The following is a 14822-nucleotide window of genomic DNA, read 5'->3' as shown; positions in this document are numbered from 1 at the left end:
ACTCTGTCGTAAACATAGCGGTTCTTGGTCTGCAGGAACTCTGCTTCAGGATGTTTAAATAACTCGTCCACCCATCTAGCACAGGCTTATCTAAAGGAACTCAAATAGAAGGTGCTGCTTTTTCAATTCCTGCAACTGAAAGCGTGTGGTCTGTAGAATCATATAGCCAAGTACCTACTCGATACCACCACCTAGATGTTTAACATCCATCTCAGAACAAAAATGGGGCCCCTCCTTTCCACCACCAAAGCTGCTCTGCCCTAGACTTTCCCCTATCAGTAAACAGCACCTCCGTTTTCCATTGTTCGGGCCCAGTCATCCTTGATTGCTTTCTCTCGCTTTCCACATCTGATAGGTCAGAAAATGTCAGCTGTCCCTTCAAAATACATTCAGAAAATCACTTCTCACCTCATCCACCCCTATCACCCTGGTCCAAGCCCCATGGTCTCCTGCTAGGATTATTACCAAAGCTTTCTTACTCGTTCCGTGGCTTCCCCTCCCTTTCCTGCCCCCCAGTGTAAACTACCAGCAGCCAGGAAGAGTCCCTTTAAAACAATCATTTCATAGCACTCCTTTGGTCAAAACCTCCAATGGCTTCAAAGAACAAAGTTGGAAACGTTACACTTTGGTTCTAGTACCAAAGGGTACCTCTAGGAAAGCGGGAGGGTGGTAAATAAAATCCTCAGAGCTCAAGCCCAACTAGCTCAACTACAAGACTCACTGGGTTTGGGGGAAGTGGATGCTTTTCAGGTCGTCTCTATAGCTCATGACCCTTGGGAAGCCAAGTTCTTTTTAAGACCTCATGGAGAAGGAGTCTCACTCTTCCTCCCCTAGATGTGTCTCAAAGACCCCAGACGGGGAAATGCCGCTTCCTCAAACCACTAGCCATCCATCTCAAGGTGGGATTCCCTGCAGAAGCTCCCAACACTGCCCCAGGCCCACATTGCAAACTCAGAGGGTACGTTCTTGGTTCAGGGGACCACCCAATAAGGCAAAGTTCTTTGTCTGGAATGCAGACACACAGCACACCCAGCTTCTGGGAAATGGGCACCTCACATCACTGATATGTGTGCCTCCCTCTTGTTCCTTACTATTTGGAGCTCCTCCTTAATTCAACCACAGATTTCTCTCTTTTCTGTTTTTGGTTGGCAGGGCTTTTAAATATTTTGAAATCTTGGACACAAGAGTGTTTTCCCTCCCTTCAAGCCAACCCCATTAATGCAGAGACTAGTCAGAAATGGCAGCCAAGGCCGAACCAGCACCAAGAGAGAAGTCTGGGCCATGGAGAAAGATTCTGCACAAGAGAACATGTCCCTCCTTTAGTCGTTAACTTCTCATTCTCTTGGCTTCCTTCTGAATCACTGTCCTTAACACAGGCTTGTCTTAGTAAGTGTAACAGAACTCTGAACCATTCCCTAAGGCGTGTCCCAACCATCTGATTTTTTTAAATCCCAGATGGAGTTAGAACCGAGACTTTTTAAAGAGTAGACATGAGTGAAACAGGATTTTTCTGGGTGGGTGTGTTTTTTTTTGGACCTACAAAATCTTTTACTAAAAATAGGGACAGAGAGGAACTAGGAGTGTCACTGTGGAAACAAGGACATACATCGGAATCAAGCATTACCAATTTTTACCTATATGCACCTTAGAAGCACTAATGTGCTGGCCATAACGATATTATTGAAGGGATCAAAACTGGTGGTAATTCTCCAGCTCTTCTTACTCTTATACGTGAAAAGCCAAAATTAGTACTTATCTTTCTCAGTAGTAAAAATGGACCTCTGAATAGCAAGTTCACGGCTTTAGGAATTACTTTGGCTAAAATGGTATCAAATCAGTCCTATGTTCTTCATAATAAAGTTCTGCCCACTCTGAACAACTCAGCAAGGAACACAAGCTGCCCTGGCATGAAACGTGAGCACTTGACCGCCAGGCTCCACCCAGACAGGGCGTGCTCAGACGGTAACAGACGAGTTCACTGTCAGCATCTCCGACTGCACGGGCTAACACAACAGGTTCCTGCGCCTCTTCTGATGGTGGCCGGGGCAGGCGAGGGGTTCCCCATCCACATGCCAGGCCTGGCTGGAGAGAGCTGGGGTGATCAGTTTAGTGCAAACCAGCTAGACCCACCCCCAGGTGTCCTACCTATTCTTCCTATCAGTACTAAAATGGCCTTCATACTGTTTGCTGCAATTCGGAAGGCGGAGCGAAGGGATAGGAATATGGGCAGGCAGTTTTCCTTTTGGATGAAAGGCCAGTCTGGCAGGATCCTCTCGCTCTAAGATCTCCCAAAGCTGCCGTAACAGATGCAGGGCAGTGGCCTCAGCCTGACCGACACACTCAATCTCCACTTCCAGGCTTGTCCTGGACAAGTGTGAGGCCACAGTCCAGCATGCGGCAGTGATCACATATGTACCTCCGTCCGTCCCTGTCACAGCAACATGCACACGGGTGTGCACAGACCATTCCAGTGTTCCTAGGAGGAAGGAGCCGATGACAGGGCGGAGATCGGCCCAGGGTCTGCACGGTCTGGGCAGGGGTGATCATCTGCCCCCCCGGTCAGCACCGTTCTGCTTCTGGAGCCCCAGGCCGAGGCTGGAAGCGGTTCTCTTCCCTGACTGGCTCACCTGGTGGTCCGCAGCGCGGCGGCATGGAGCCGGGGGGAGTCCGCGTGCCGGGGACTTCGCGGCCGTCGGGGTCCACGCACCAGCAGAAGCCGGTCATGCCGTGACACTGCAGTGGCAGGAAGCGACCCTGCTCATCGCACTGGGGAATGTGCAGCCGGCTGCCGGTAGAGGTGTGCTGAGCCTGCGCATGGCGCTGCTGCTGTTCGCAGGGCTTCAGCCCTGAGGAGGGGTCTTCCGAGGCCGGGGTAAAGGAGATGTACAAAGGACGAATAAAAGACTGCAACCCATCCACTTTTACCAGCTAACTTCAAAGCTCCTATCCGAGGGGTTTTTTGCTTTTCCCTCTGTATACTTGGACGATAGCATTGCATGGGAAAAAGAGCAAGGCACTGAGATTTTGAACCCTTGGATTCTTTCAGTTCTGTCACTATCTCCCTAATTTCTCCCTGATTCTCACAGTTCACCCTGTCCTGAGCTGACTCCCCACTGCTGTCTGGGTAAAATGAAGAAAGACCCAAGGCTTCTGTCCAAACATCCCAAGAGACTTGGGAGAAAATAAGTAAAACTCTGTTCAGCCCCTGAAGTCCAGAATTTAAGTCTGAGAAGCTCCGAGTCAATGGCAATCACTAGATTGCACGGTGCTGGCCAAGACCCCCTAGAATAGTCATGGGGGCTGACTACCAACTCACTAGTGCATACGTTTAGTAAGCTTGATCTCAGTACTTCATCTCAATCACACTTACTGAGGCAAAGCCCATCACGAAGGGAGCTGACCACAACTGGTGGGACGCTAGGTAGGACAACGGATGGGTCATACTCCTGGCCTCCCAGAACGCTAATAACCAGTGAGCTCTCAGTAAACTAGGCAGCTAGAGGGAACAGGAGAAGCCTTGGTCTCCAATAGGAGTGGACTGAAGGCTGTAGAAAAATCGCACTGAAGGAGTCAGGGTTTTCTGTGCCTTGTCTGGCTCTCCAAACCTTACCTGGTGTGCACTGAAGTCCATCCCCATGGTAGCCAGGGTGGCATCGGCAGGAGAAGGAGCCTGGGGTATTGTAGCAGGTAGCCAAGGGGTGACATCTGTTTTCCGAGCATTCATCGACATCTGCGGAGGCAGGAACAGGGATGAGGGGGTGGGGGCGGGAGGAAGGAACAGCATGACTTCACTGCACACAATCGGGGCTACTACTGGACGAAAGGCAGTACACGTGGGTCAACGGCAAGGGGTCAACCTCAGAAGACCTCTGGGCATGAGCAGGAATATGATGACAGCTAAAGGCAAGCTTAATGTACAAAGTTGAGGGACACGGGAGTTAATGTGCAATGTGGTCACTTCCAGAAAAAAACTATCCTGCAGTGTATTTCTAGAGCATCTTTCATCCACAGTGAATTCCAGGAAGTCATCACCTTTGAACTAGCCTTTAGACTGTAAATCATTCACTTCCTGTCCGTCCTGCAGCAGTGAATGTATGTAACAATGGCTTTGTTCTTGCACTGCTGGCTCGCTGTCTCTCTAGCATCGAGATGCAGATGCAAAGCAGCCAGAAGAGGCTCCCAGGGCTTTTTCAACTAAGGTAGAAGCACGTTCAGTCTCATGCAATCAGAGTCCTACTATCTACAATGCCCAATCAATCAGAAATTTTCTCTACTTTCTACCTTTAGAAGAAATAGAAAAGTGTAAGAAAAATATCACAAGTTTTGAAACAACACATAAAAAAATCTAAATTTGTTAGGCTTATCAGTGTCAACAATTCAGCACCCCCCCTCCACACGATACCAGAAGATTTTCATAATTCTCAAAACTGCAACATCCTGGAACTTCAAACGCCAGCTTATAGTCCTTTTATTTACTGCAATCAGCATGGGCTGACAGTAGCAAGGCTCTCCTCCCTCTCCCCACAAAAAACCTCGGAGAGTCAGACTATTAAAACCAATGGCCAGGGGTGCCTGGTGGAGCATACAACTCTTGATCTCGGAGCTGTGAGTTCGAGCCCCACGTTGGGTGTAGAGATTACTTCAAAATTTAAAAAAGAATTCTTAAAAAAATACATAAAACAAAAGCAATGGCCCATGATTAAGCTATCTGCAAAGACAGGAAGTCTTCCAGAGTAAAAGGAAGATAAAGGGTGTAGGTCTGATCAAGTCTCGACTGAAAATAAAGCAGTCGCTTCCACAAAGATACCCCCAAAATGATTTAAAAATGTGTGAATAGGAAAAAATGTGGGTTGGGATGATCAGTGTGAAACCTAGAAGTCCCAGAAGTGAATTGCATCCATTCGCTACAGCCCGCCAGGATGCCGGAGGGTGACAGCCTGAATGTGATGTGAATCGGCTGGGGACAGAGGTGGCTCCTCGCCCGGCCTCCCAGGCACCTGATGAAATCTGCTCTAGGGCTGTCGGTACCAGCCTTGTTATGACCACGCTCTCACCGAGCCCCCTTCCCATGGCTCAGCTCCTTTCCCAGGTACTGGTGAGCGGACATGCTGGATGTGAAACCCAGATGTCTGTTCACAGGAGAGGAATCTCTTACACTGTAATTAGCAAATTCACATTCTGTGTGTCCTCAGGCTTGGGGAAGTTTGGTCAAAATAAATGAGCTCCCTTAAGTCCAAAAGAATCCTGAATGCTTGACACAACCAAGTTCAATGCCACCCAGAGAGGCTCTGCCCAGATGAGCAGCTGGCCTCCCCGGTTACCTTCCTGTCCACCTACAAAGGTGGGAAAGTAGTTACACATTCATCTGCAAAGTCAGAAACAAACAAGGTTTTCTGGTTAGCTCCTCAGTTACCCAAAAGAAACCAAACCAATCACAACAAAAACCCTATCTCTGATCTAATCAATAAGGGTTCTCTACTGTCATATTTAATTATCCCTGAATTTGGCTCTTGTCTCTTCAGAAGGACAACCCCAGTACCTAGCTGGGTGAAGCCGGTGGCCATCCAGCTCCCTGGGCCTGCAAAATGCTGGGAAACCAAAGCTGTAAAAATGAACATCCAGCAGGAAAGTAAATGCAGGAAGTTAAAGCTATTCATAATACATATGCTAAAAGTACTTCTCATGTTAACAGGAACCCCAGGCAATGACAGGAAGCAGGAATTCCTGAGACACAGGGCCTAATTCTAGAACCCAGGGATCAGTTTCTTGAGATTATTTTTGAACTCAGAGAGAGGGGACGCCCCAGAGCTACCAAGTTAACTCATGTTCAGAAAGCCTATGGCCTAGGAGTTCTGATCAGAGTGAAAGAGCAGGTATCCTCTCCACAGATACGAGAGTTACGGGGGGTGGGGGGTGGGTAGTAATGGGTATAAATGACCAACTGGGAGATGGAAAGCATTACAAGTGGGGAGCCCCCGTCCCCTAAAGGCTGGAGGAGGTTAAGTCTCCCCGAAGCACAGTCCTTGATGCCTCCTTGAAAGACAGACCTCCCACCATGACAGAAGATAATCCTGTCAGCCACTCCAGGGCCTGAGCTCAGAGCAGGCTATGACTCCTCCTCAGGAGTGCTATCACTGCGGGGGGGTTTGGAGGGAACTGGAGCTTTTGAGTAAAGAAGGGGAGCTCCTCCCTATGTCACAGGATGTCGGATGTCAGGACAGAAAGCATGGAAAGATTTTCAGCCCCTTGGCAAGGGAGAAACTCCTTGTACCACTGGGGGAGGGGGCTGCCATTGATGCTTATCAATGTCAGGGGTCTTTAGGAGCTGTCAGGACACTGAGGTCAAGACAACAAAGCTCAAGGCATAGTAGAGCTCCTTTGCTATTCAGATGATGAAACATGGCTTCATCTCAGCATAATTCTCCATTCTATTACCTATTAAACTGGTAAAAAGAACAAAACAAAACAAAAAAACCTGTATGGAAAATTTGTTAAAATCCTCCACTTTGAATTCACACTTTGGTGTTTCAACACTCTTGTCACTGCCCTCCTTCTGCCCACACCCAAAACCAGGTGAAGTCCCTTTGAAACAAACCCAGTCACTGGATTACCAGATTCTAGCTCCCCCCAACCCATCCCACCCCACCCCCTTTGCTTCCAAACCATCCAGTGAAATTTCCAGACCCCAGTAAAGGCTTCTGCCCACAAGTTCTCATTCCCCACCTATTCAATCAAGCACCCGGCTGGTTGTGCCCTGGTGTGGTATGCGGTGACCCTTTCTCTGGGACCCGTGAGTGTAAGAAACTCCTTCCTTTCAAGCCCTGCTCTCTTCTGCTGCGGCTGCATTGACTTTACCGTACCTTACCTAACCTCTCCATTCTTAGAACAGGAGACCTGAGAAAGACTACTCCACATACCTCTTCTCATGTCCCTCCTGAGCAGTCAGGGCTCTGAGCGACCGCCCACCTGTTCAACTCACACTTGCTCTTCCCTGGAAAGAGCCTAACTCAAGACAATCTGCTTTTGCACCTAGCAAAGTCACCAAGATCTAGGAGACCAACAGGCCTGAGAAACATTGGCTCACTCCAATACAAGGTTGAAATCAACCCTGAAACCGTTGAAATCGGGGTTGATTGAGGGAAGCTGGAAAAGATTTAACTCTACTCGGGTAAAAGTGATTCCTGCCGGTGACTCAGACTAGACTGAGAGCCCAAAGCCAAGTCCAGTCTCTCCAGGGAACTCAGTTTTTGACCAACTGGCTAGAGCAAACCCCCACACCCTTTTATTGCTACTTTAATGGAGGAAAGAAAAATATGTGTGCTTCAAGAATGCACACTTTCCACAAAATAGAGCCTTTATCTCTATTTTTCTCGTTTTGCTCTTTTTTCTCTCTCTCTGTAGTCAGAGACACATGCACACTGTGGCATGCCTTTAAATATGTACACACACACACACACACACACACACTTACTTATCCTGCAAGTTGCCTTCATGTAGGCATGGCATAGATCTTTAGGAAAAGGACTATTCATTTTCTATTCTTCCAGTCTGAAAAGCTTAAATGGCAACTGATTTTGGGAGGCAGTCTCTAAGGAACCCCAAAGATCCCTCCCTCCTAGTATTTGTAACCTTGTGTAATCTCCTTCCCTTGAGTAACTTGCATCTAACTTCCACTTTGCTCGCAGACTTTCTGCTACTGGCTTTGAGGAAGTAAGCTACTTTGTTCAAGGTCTGTGTGTCAAGAAGCTGAAGGTACCTCCTGGCAATAGCTAGCAAGGACCCGAGGCTCTCTGTCTTCAAGGAACTGAATCCTGCCAGTAACCATGTGAGGATCTTTCTCCAGTTAGGCCTTTAGATGAGATCCCAAGTCTACCACACCCCTTGTTGCAGCCTTGTAGGATCCTTTAAAGCAGAGGACCAAACTAAGCCATTCCCAGGCCCTTGACCTATAGACAATAAATGTGTATTGTTTTAAGCTGCCATACTTGGGGGTAATTTGTTATGCAGCAATAGATAACTAATACACTAGGGAGGCAACTGATGGGTTTGGCATGTTTTCAAGTTTGTGGGTTCCAGAGAAAATCCCAAAAGTAGAGAAGCAGAGATTGAATAAGGACAATTTAAAATGGCAGAAATCAGCAAGAAGGCAGTAATAACAATGAATGGCATTATTCCAAAGTCCTCAACTTGGAAAAATGGCCAATTTCAGGGTCCTAATATGACCCCAAAGGTAATCAAAGTCTTACAGGACAAGTAGAAGTTAAAAGAAGGAGAAGAGAATGATTCAGAAGGGATTAGGGCAAGAAACATCTAACTCAATTAACATTGATTTTTTTTTTTTTAAAGATTTTATTTATTTATTTGACAGAGAGAGACACAGCGAGAGAGGGAACACAAGCAGGGGGAGTGGGAGAGGGAGAAGCAGGCTTCCCGCCGAGCAGGGAGCCTGATGCGGGGCTCGATCCCAGGACCCTGGGATCATGACCTGAGCCGAAGGCAGACGCTTAACGACTGAGCCACCCAGGTGCCCCTCAATTAACATTGATTATTAACACTCATCACATCTAGACTGCAACTAATTTCAACTTGTTAGCTTTAAACCAAAGACCTGAGGAGTTAAATACCTTGAAAGCACTATCTCTGCTGTCCCAAGCAGCCAGATGTTTAAATATGAAATTCTGACAAGATTTTGATTCTCCATGTAGTCTCATTTCTTAGAGCCAGTAGTGTGTTAAATGAAACTGAATGACGGGTGCCTGGGTGGCTCAGTTGGTTAAGCACCTGCCTTCGGCTCAGGTCATGGTCCCAGGGTCCTGGGATCAAGCCCTGCATCGGGCTCCCTGCTCAGCGGGAAGCCTGCTTCTCCTTCTCCCTCTGCCCCCCACCCATGCACACACATGCACACACTCTTTCTCTCAACTCAAAATCTTAAAAAAAAAAAAAAAGAAAGAAAGAAAGAAAAGAAACTGAATGACAAAGTTCCATGAGAGTGGAAAAAATATTATTCCCACTGTAAGAAATAACAGAACAATGAGGAGTTAGGGCACCTCACACCTTGACCCGCACACCTGTGGAGGCTACCCTCTCTCTGGAGAGTCCTATGACAGATGGAGCTCTTGGGCTGGTCAAGTGAGAGCATCTGTGAATTCCAAATCTACCTCAGTCTAACTGGAGAAACACTTGAGCTCTAAAGCAGGGGGGTGTTTTTAGGAGGGAAAAAAAAAAAAAAGAAAACAGGGCTGAACTGAGTCACCACTTTGGGTCATTTCAGTATAAACTGTGTTTTTAAGAAAACCCTACAGCAGAGCTTCTGTACAACAGACGTGGAAACATTGAAGAGCCAGTTCAGACTATACCAAATGGCCCGTCACATCTGGGAAGGAGAGGACGGCTGGCTGCCCGGACACACTTGTTCTGTCCATAACATATGGCTTCCGTCTGCTGGTTCAGGCGGCCTCTCCAAGGAAACCAAAGGGAGGGGGAATGGGAGGAGGATGAGAAGCAAACATTTGGTAAAAGGCGGTGGGGGGGGGGGCATGCTATTTAAGCTGCTGTAAAACTCCCAGGAGTTACACAGCTGTTCTAGCAAATCAACTCAGGGTGCCCAGGTGTAGGGTGGCCTGGCCAATGCAAGCAGCAATTTGAAGAGAAGGGGGGAAAGCCTATGTTTCGGGTTCATAATCTCCAAACAGATCCTCTCCCCACCATTCTCTCCCAGTGTCTCATTTTCCCATAATTTGGGGGTATTACTGACAGCATGAAATTGAGTTTCAATTCCATCATGTCACTGGATACATTTTGAAAACCTTTAGTGGATTATGCAGATTTGCTAAATAATCTCTGTATTAAAGTACTACTAATCCCGGTTTCATGAACATATATACCCAGAGAATTATACCCACTTTTGTAACAACGTCTCGCATCATTATTACTGTTTAACCAGGTTAAACTTTAACAGTCCGCATTCCAGTTTAGTGATTTTATTAAATACTGTATCAAGCCTTAACCATCTTAAACATCTTTAGATTTCCGGGAGAAAAGTTGTGAGTGCTTAGATATGCGTTACTATTCTTTCAGAACGGTAGAGTTCTTTCTCTCTTTCCCCCTCCCCCTCTCTCCGGGGAGAGGAGGGAGGGGAAAAAATGAGAGAGAAAGCATTGCATGTATGTTTAGAGATTGCTTAAAATGCCACTTCGACCAGCGGGATAGCAACCAAAAGTCAGGCATGACTGGAAGTGCCAGATTAAGCCACTAACCAAAGAGACGGAAGGATAGAGACCTCGCAACAGGTGAGTGGGCTTTCCCAAAGTTCCTCCAGCCTACACCAGCTCCCAGGAACAGGAGGTTACAAGCTGGCAGTGGCTTCCCAGTGCTCCAGGGATGTCTCCAGCAAGGACAACCATATATGCTCAGCAGTCTAGTCCAAGGGAAATCACCCTTGGCTCTGCTTTTCTTTTGCTCTTTAGACAAGTCCAAGGCTGCGGGAGTCCAGCAAGGGAGAGGTCCTTCTGAGAAAGGTTCTGGCTATGTGGGGGTGTTGCATCCAAGGCGACTTTCCAGAGTCACTGAGGCTGACAACCCACAGGTACTCACCACTACACTGGTGCCCATTGCCCGTGTAACCAGGCAGGCAGGCGCAGCTGAATGTGCTGCCTCCGTGGTAAATGCACTGCGCCTGGGCAGCAGGAGCGCAGGAATGGCTGCCATCCTCACAGGGGTTGGGAGGGGGGGTGAGCACTGAAAAGAGAAGAAGGCAAGGATGTCCAAGAGTTCAGGCCTGCGAATGGGTGAGACTTGATCCTCACAGTGTGATCCCCACACCAATAACATCAGGACAGCTGAGGGCTTCGAAGGCCCCATCCCAGAGCCAGCAAATCAGAATCTGACTTCGAACAAGATCCCTAGATGGCTTGTATGCATATTAAAGTTTGAGACGCGCTGCTCTGGGTTTGTGGTTAAAACACTAGATATGGAGAGCAGTCGTTAAAACAGTCCTTGATTAAAGTTTATAACTCACCAGAACTACACACACACACACACACACACACGTAGTTTCTATGATCATGGCTACTTTTTCATCTCACTGGGTTAAAAAGTGTATTTTCTCTATTATCATCTGGCTCTACCAATGGGATGAATCTGGAATCCTAGTTCTTTTGGATCTACTTTTAGGTCCAAAGATGTCTTTTTCTTTTTCTTTACCCTAGAAAGAGCTCTATTACAGAGGGTGTTCTATACCTGGGCACGTGGAACAAGCATCTTTGAATTATAATCCATTCCATTTAAATTTGAGAAATATTTTACTTCTATCTAGAACTGGTGGTATTAGAGGTTCATAGTCTTGCAACATGATTCGGCCAAATACCAAGACACATGGGAATCCCAACTGGGTGAACACCTTTCGACAACTCAACACCAAAAGTATCTATTTAGAGGAAAACAACAACACAGGGCTGAACTGATCCATAGCTTCGGGTTATTTCAACGTTAACTGTTTTCTAAAACCACATGGCAGAACTTCTGTGGGTCACAGTGGAAACATTAAGGAATCAGAGAACAAGATTCAATGCCATTTTGGCCAAAAAGAGAAGTGCCTTAACACTCACAGATGCAAGTGTGCCGGTCATCTGCAAACTCATAACCACTCTGGCACTCACACCTGTAGCTTCCCGACAAGTTGATGCACACAGAGTTGGGGCCGCAGCGATGGAAGCCAGTGGCACACTCATTTACATCTAAGAAGAAATAAGGACAGAAAGGCACTGCTTAAATCAAGGGTTCCCCAAGTGGCAGGTCTGAAAACCCAATGTTTTCTCACTGCCATGATGCTCCAACAGAACAAATAAATTAGTGGGGGGGAAATATGTCAAAATGTAGTATTTCTAAGCATGAGACGTGAATGCATGTTGCAGGATAACCTTCAGATAATCTTTATCTCAAGTCATTCAAGTATATAAGTCACAGGGAAAATATCTGAATATTCTGAGAATTCTTTAAACAGTAAAAAAATAAAACCCACTCAACATTTAAAAGAAAAACACACTAACAATTTTTCTTTTAGAAATGTAAAGAAATTTCTGTGGCTTGTGGGGATGTCATGGGTGAAAGGAACACAAGGTCTGAAACCTAAAGATAACCAGAAAACATATGTTTTCATAAATACAAGAAATACTTACTACAGGATTAAAATGACCAAACTTGAGAACTGGAAATATGCAGGAATTGCAAATACATGTCTTCTTTTCCCAGTCCCAGCCCCAAATACCCACCTCCAAACTCTCCTCTCAACTCTAACCAGAATGTGCTTTAGTGTTGAAATAAGAGCATTTAGGTTAACAGCTGCTAAACGTGTCTCGTGCATCAGTAGAGATCCTTAAGCAGACACGCTGGTCTTCTGTTAACACAGAGCTGGAGGACCCCGTGAACGAACAGGGCGCATACAACTTACCCACACAACTGCGTCCGTCTCCCTGATACCCAGAGACACACTCGCAGGTGTAGTCTACCCCTGCCCCCGGGTGGCAACGAGCCCTCGTGTCACATGTGTGTCTCCCATCGTAGCAAGGATTCACACGGATGGGGTCTGAGTCCCCTGCAATGAATAGAGAGGAAATAGATCACACAAGCACAATCTGGTTGTTATAAGGAGAACGGCACCAATGGGAGATCGAGGACTCCTCGGGACGGCCCACATACTCATCTGTTTGGGGGCGCGCCTGGCGACCTTGCTAAATTTTTAATACCCCAAGCTGGGCTAGATTATTTAAATTGCAGTATTAAATTCCAGAATGGCCTCCTCTTGCCTACCCTAGAGACAACGAACATTTTCTTGCTTACAGTAGGCTTGTGCCCAGGGAATAAAAACATCACAAGGCATAATTTTATCGTAAAGTGCTCTCACTCGACCACCTCGTGTGATTCTCAGGATGACTTTGTGAGGTGGGCTGTTATCCCCATGATTGGTAGTTTTCACAGATAATTGAGAGACATTGGAAAAATTGCCCCAGCTCACAAAGCCAGGAAACGGTACAGCAAGAACTCACACCCCAAATTTCTGCCTCTAAACTGGGCAGTCTCTCACTAAAATTCACTATTTCCTAGGTCAAAATTTAATTACTGGGAAAATCTTGCCTTTTTTAAGGTTTGGAAGACTAAAGAGGGATGATTTTTGCAGTATTTACTTTTTAGGATTAACCTTGCCACAGATCCATCCATCCACTAGGTCGTGGTAATACTTAACATCTGAAATCTTCCCTAAAGAGTTTTGTTTCTGGATAGAGCACAGTAGTAATGCTTATTGCAACCCTATTTGCCAGGCACTGTTCTAAAACCTTTATATATACCATCCCTTTAAATCCTCACGACTGCACTTGTGAGGAAGGTATTACTATCTTCATTTTTCCTATAGCACACAGAGGCCAAGTAACCTGGCAAAAGTCACACAGTCAGAAGAGGTGGATGGAGCAGGGATAAAAAGCCAGGCTGGCTGTGCTTTGCACCACTTTGCTACGGCCACCACCGAAGGAACTTCATACAGTTAGCTAAGCCGAGGGCGCAGAGATGACGTGGGAAAGAACCCCAGACACAATGAGTCCATTAACTCTGGGCAGTTGCATTCACTCCTCTGATTCCTCAGGTGTAAAACAGGAATAAAGATAAGGATTATATCTGCTAAAACTGAAGAAAATAAAGAAACCCTGACATGATATATACAAGTGGCAATTCCCCCCGTGGGCAGGCTTACCCAGTCCCTAGGGGTGACGTTCCTTCTTCCTCCTCAGTGGCACCCCTGCTCGTCCTCACTTGGTTTCAGCTTTGTCTCAGTCCCAAGAATTAATTCTGGTCTTAGATCTCAAAGGTTTCAGGAGCTTCACTCAAACCTCCCAGGCTTCACGTCAAGCCATCCCAGCTACCAGTGGGGCTTCGTCTAAGTCATAACTTGAGCTTCTGCCTTGGATTTCGGCCAGTGCTGGAGTCCCTGTCTTGACGGCCAGCTCAGCACAACCCAAGTCCTGCCTCGCTCTCACGGCTCCAGGGACCAGCATCTTGGCATCAGTAGACACAGCGGCAGTACCACCTACCTTAACTTCCTAGTACCACTTCCTCCTGGATTACCTCTCATTTCTCTCTAGCTCACCCACATCTCCTCACCCCTCTTACCTCAGGCAGGTGGGCCTTGCCTATGTAACTCCCAGTCTAGACCCAAGTGCTTGCTGCTGTCACCTGTGTCAGACTGGACACCCTGTCACCTGTGTCACCCTGTCCTTCAGGATGTCCAGCCACCTCCCCACAGCTTGCCCCACTACCCACGTGGACCCTCCCGCTATTCTGTGTTAGTCTGCTGTGAACTGGGGTGCCTTGGCTGAGTCTCTGAAGGGACCTCCCTGCATTCTGGTAAATTCCTCCCGTCGCCTTAGAAGACACCCCCACCATGTGCTCTTGCAGGAGAATATTCTTATTCTCATATTATGGCCTAAAAAGAAAAAAAAGGAGGGCCACGGGTTTATCCTTGGATTGCTGCAATGATGCTGGCTGGACTAGGTTACAGAATCTTTGCCAAGAGAAAAGGACCAATAAATGGCTCCGGCACTTTTTAAACCTGATGAACTTAAGGATGTCAATGTGAGCCTAGCTCCAGATAGCAAGCAGACACCTTGCACATCCCTCGTTCTTCCCTCTGCACCTCTTGGTGGACAGGATGGAAACACAATGCTGGGGTTACGGGGTTGTACAGACCAAGTTCCTGAGACAGTCCCCAGCATGGCTATAGTTAAGAACAATAGGGTCATGTCCTCCCTGAAGGCCTGATGCAAGACAATTCT

At 47.0% G+C, this 14822-nt stretch overlaps 1 protein-coding gene across 1 annotated transcript in view; it reads right to left on the bottom strand.

The window, feature by feature from the left end:
- Positions 1-14822, bottom strand: part of NID2 (nidogen 2) — a 57797-nt gene that overhangs the window by 8393 nt on the left and 34582 nt on the right. Inside the window, exons 10-14 of the mRNA XM_021701317.1 lie at positions 12449-12592; positions 11607-11735; positions 10594-10737; positions 3611-3730; positions 2628-2858 (exon numbers count right to left, since the gene is read on the bottom strand). Coding sequence (XP_021556992.1) covers positions 2628-2858; positions 3611-3730; positions 10594-10737; positions 11607-11735; positions 12449-12592 — 768 coding nt within the window. The remainder of the gene's footprint in view (positions 1-2627; positions 2859-3610; positions 3731-10593; positions 10738-11606; positions 11736-12448; positions 12593-14822) is intronic.

This window comes from Neomonachus schauinslandi, chromosome 9, assembly GCF_002201575.2.
Source record: "Neomonachus schauinslandi chromosome 9, ASM220157v2, whole genome shotgun sequence".
NCBI lineage: Eukaryota > Metazoa > Chordata > Mammalia > Carnivora > Phocidae > Neomonachus > Neomonachus schauinslandi.
Note: the sequence above shows the minus strand (reverse complement) of the source record. Positions and strands in the feature narration are given on the sequence as shown.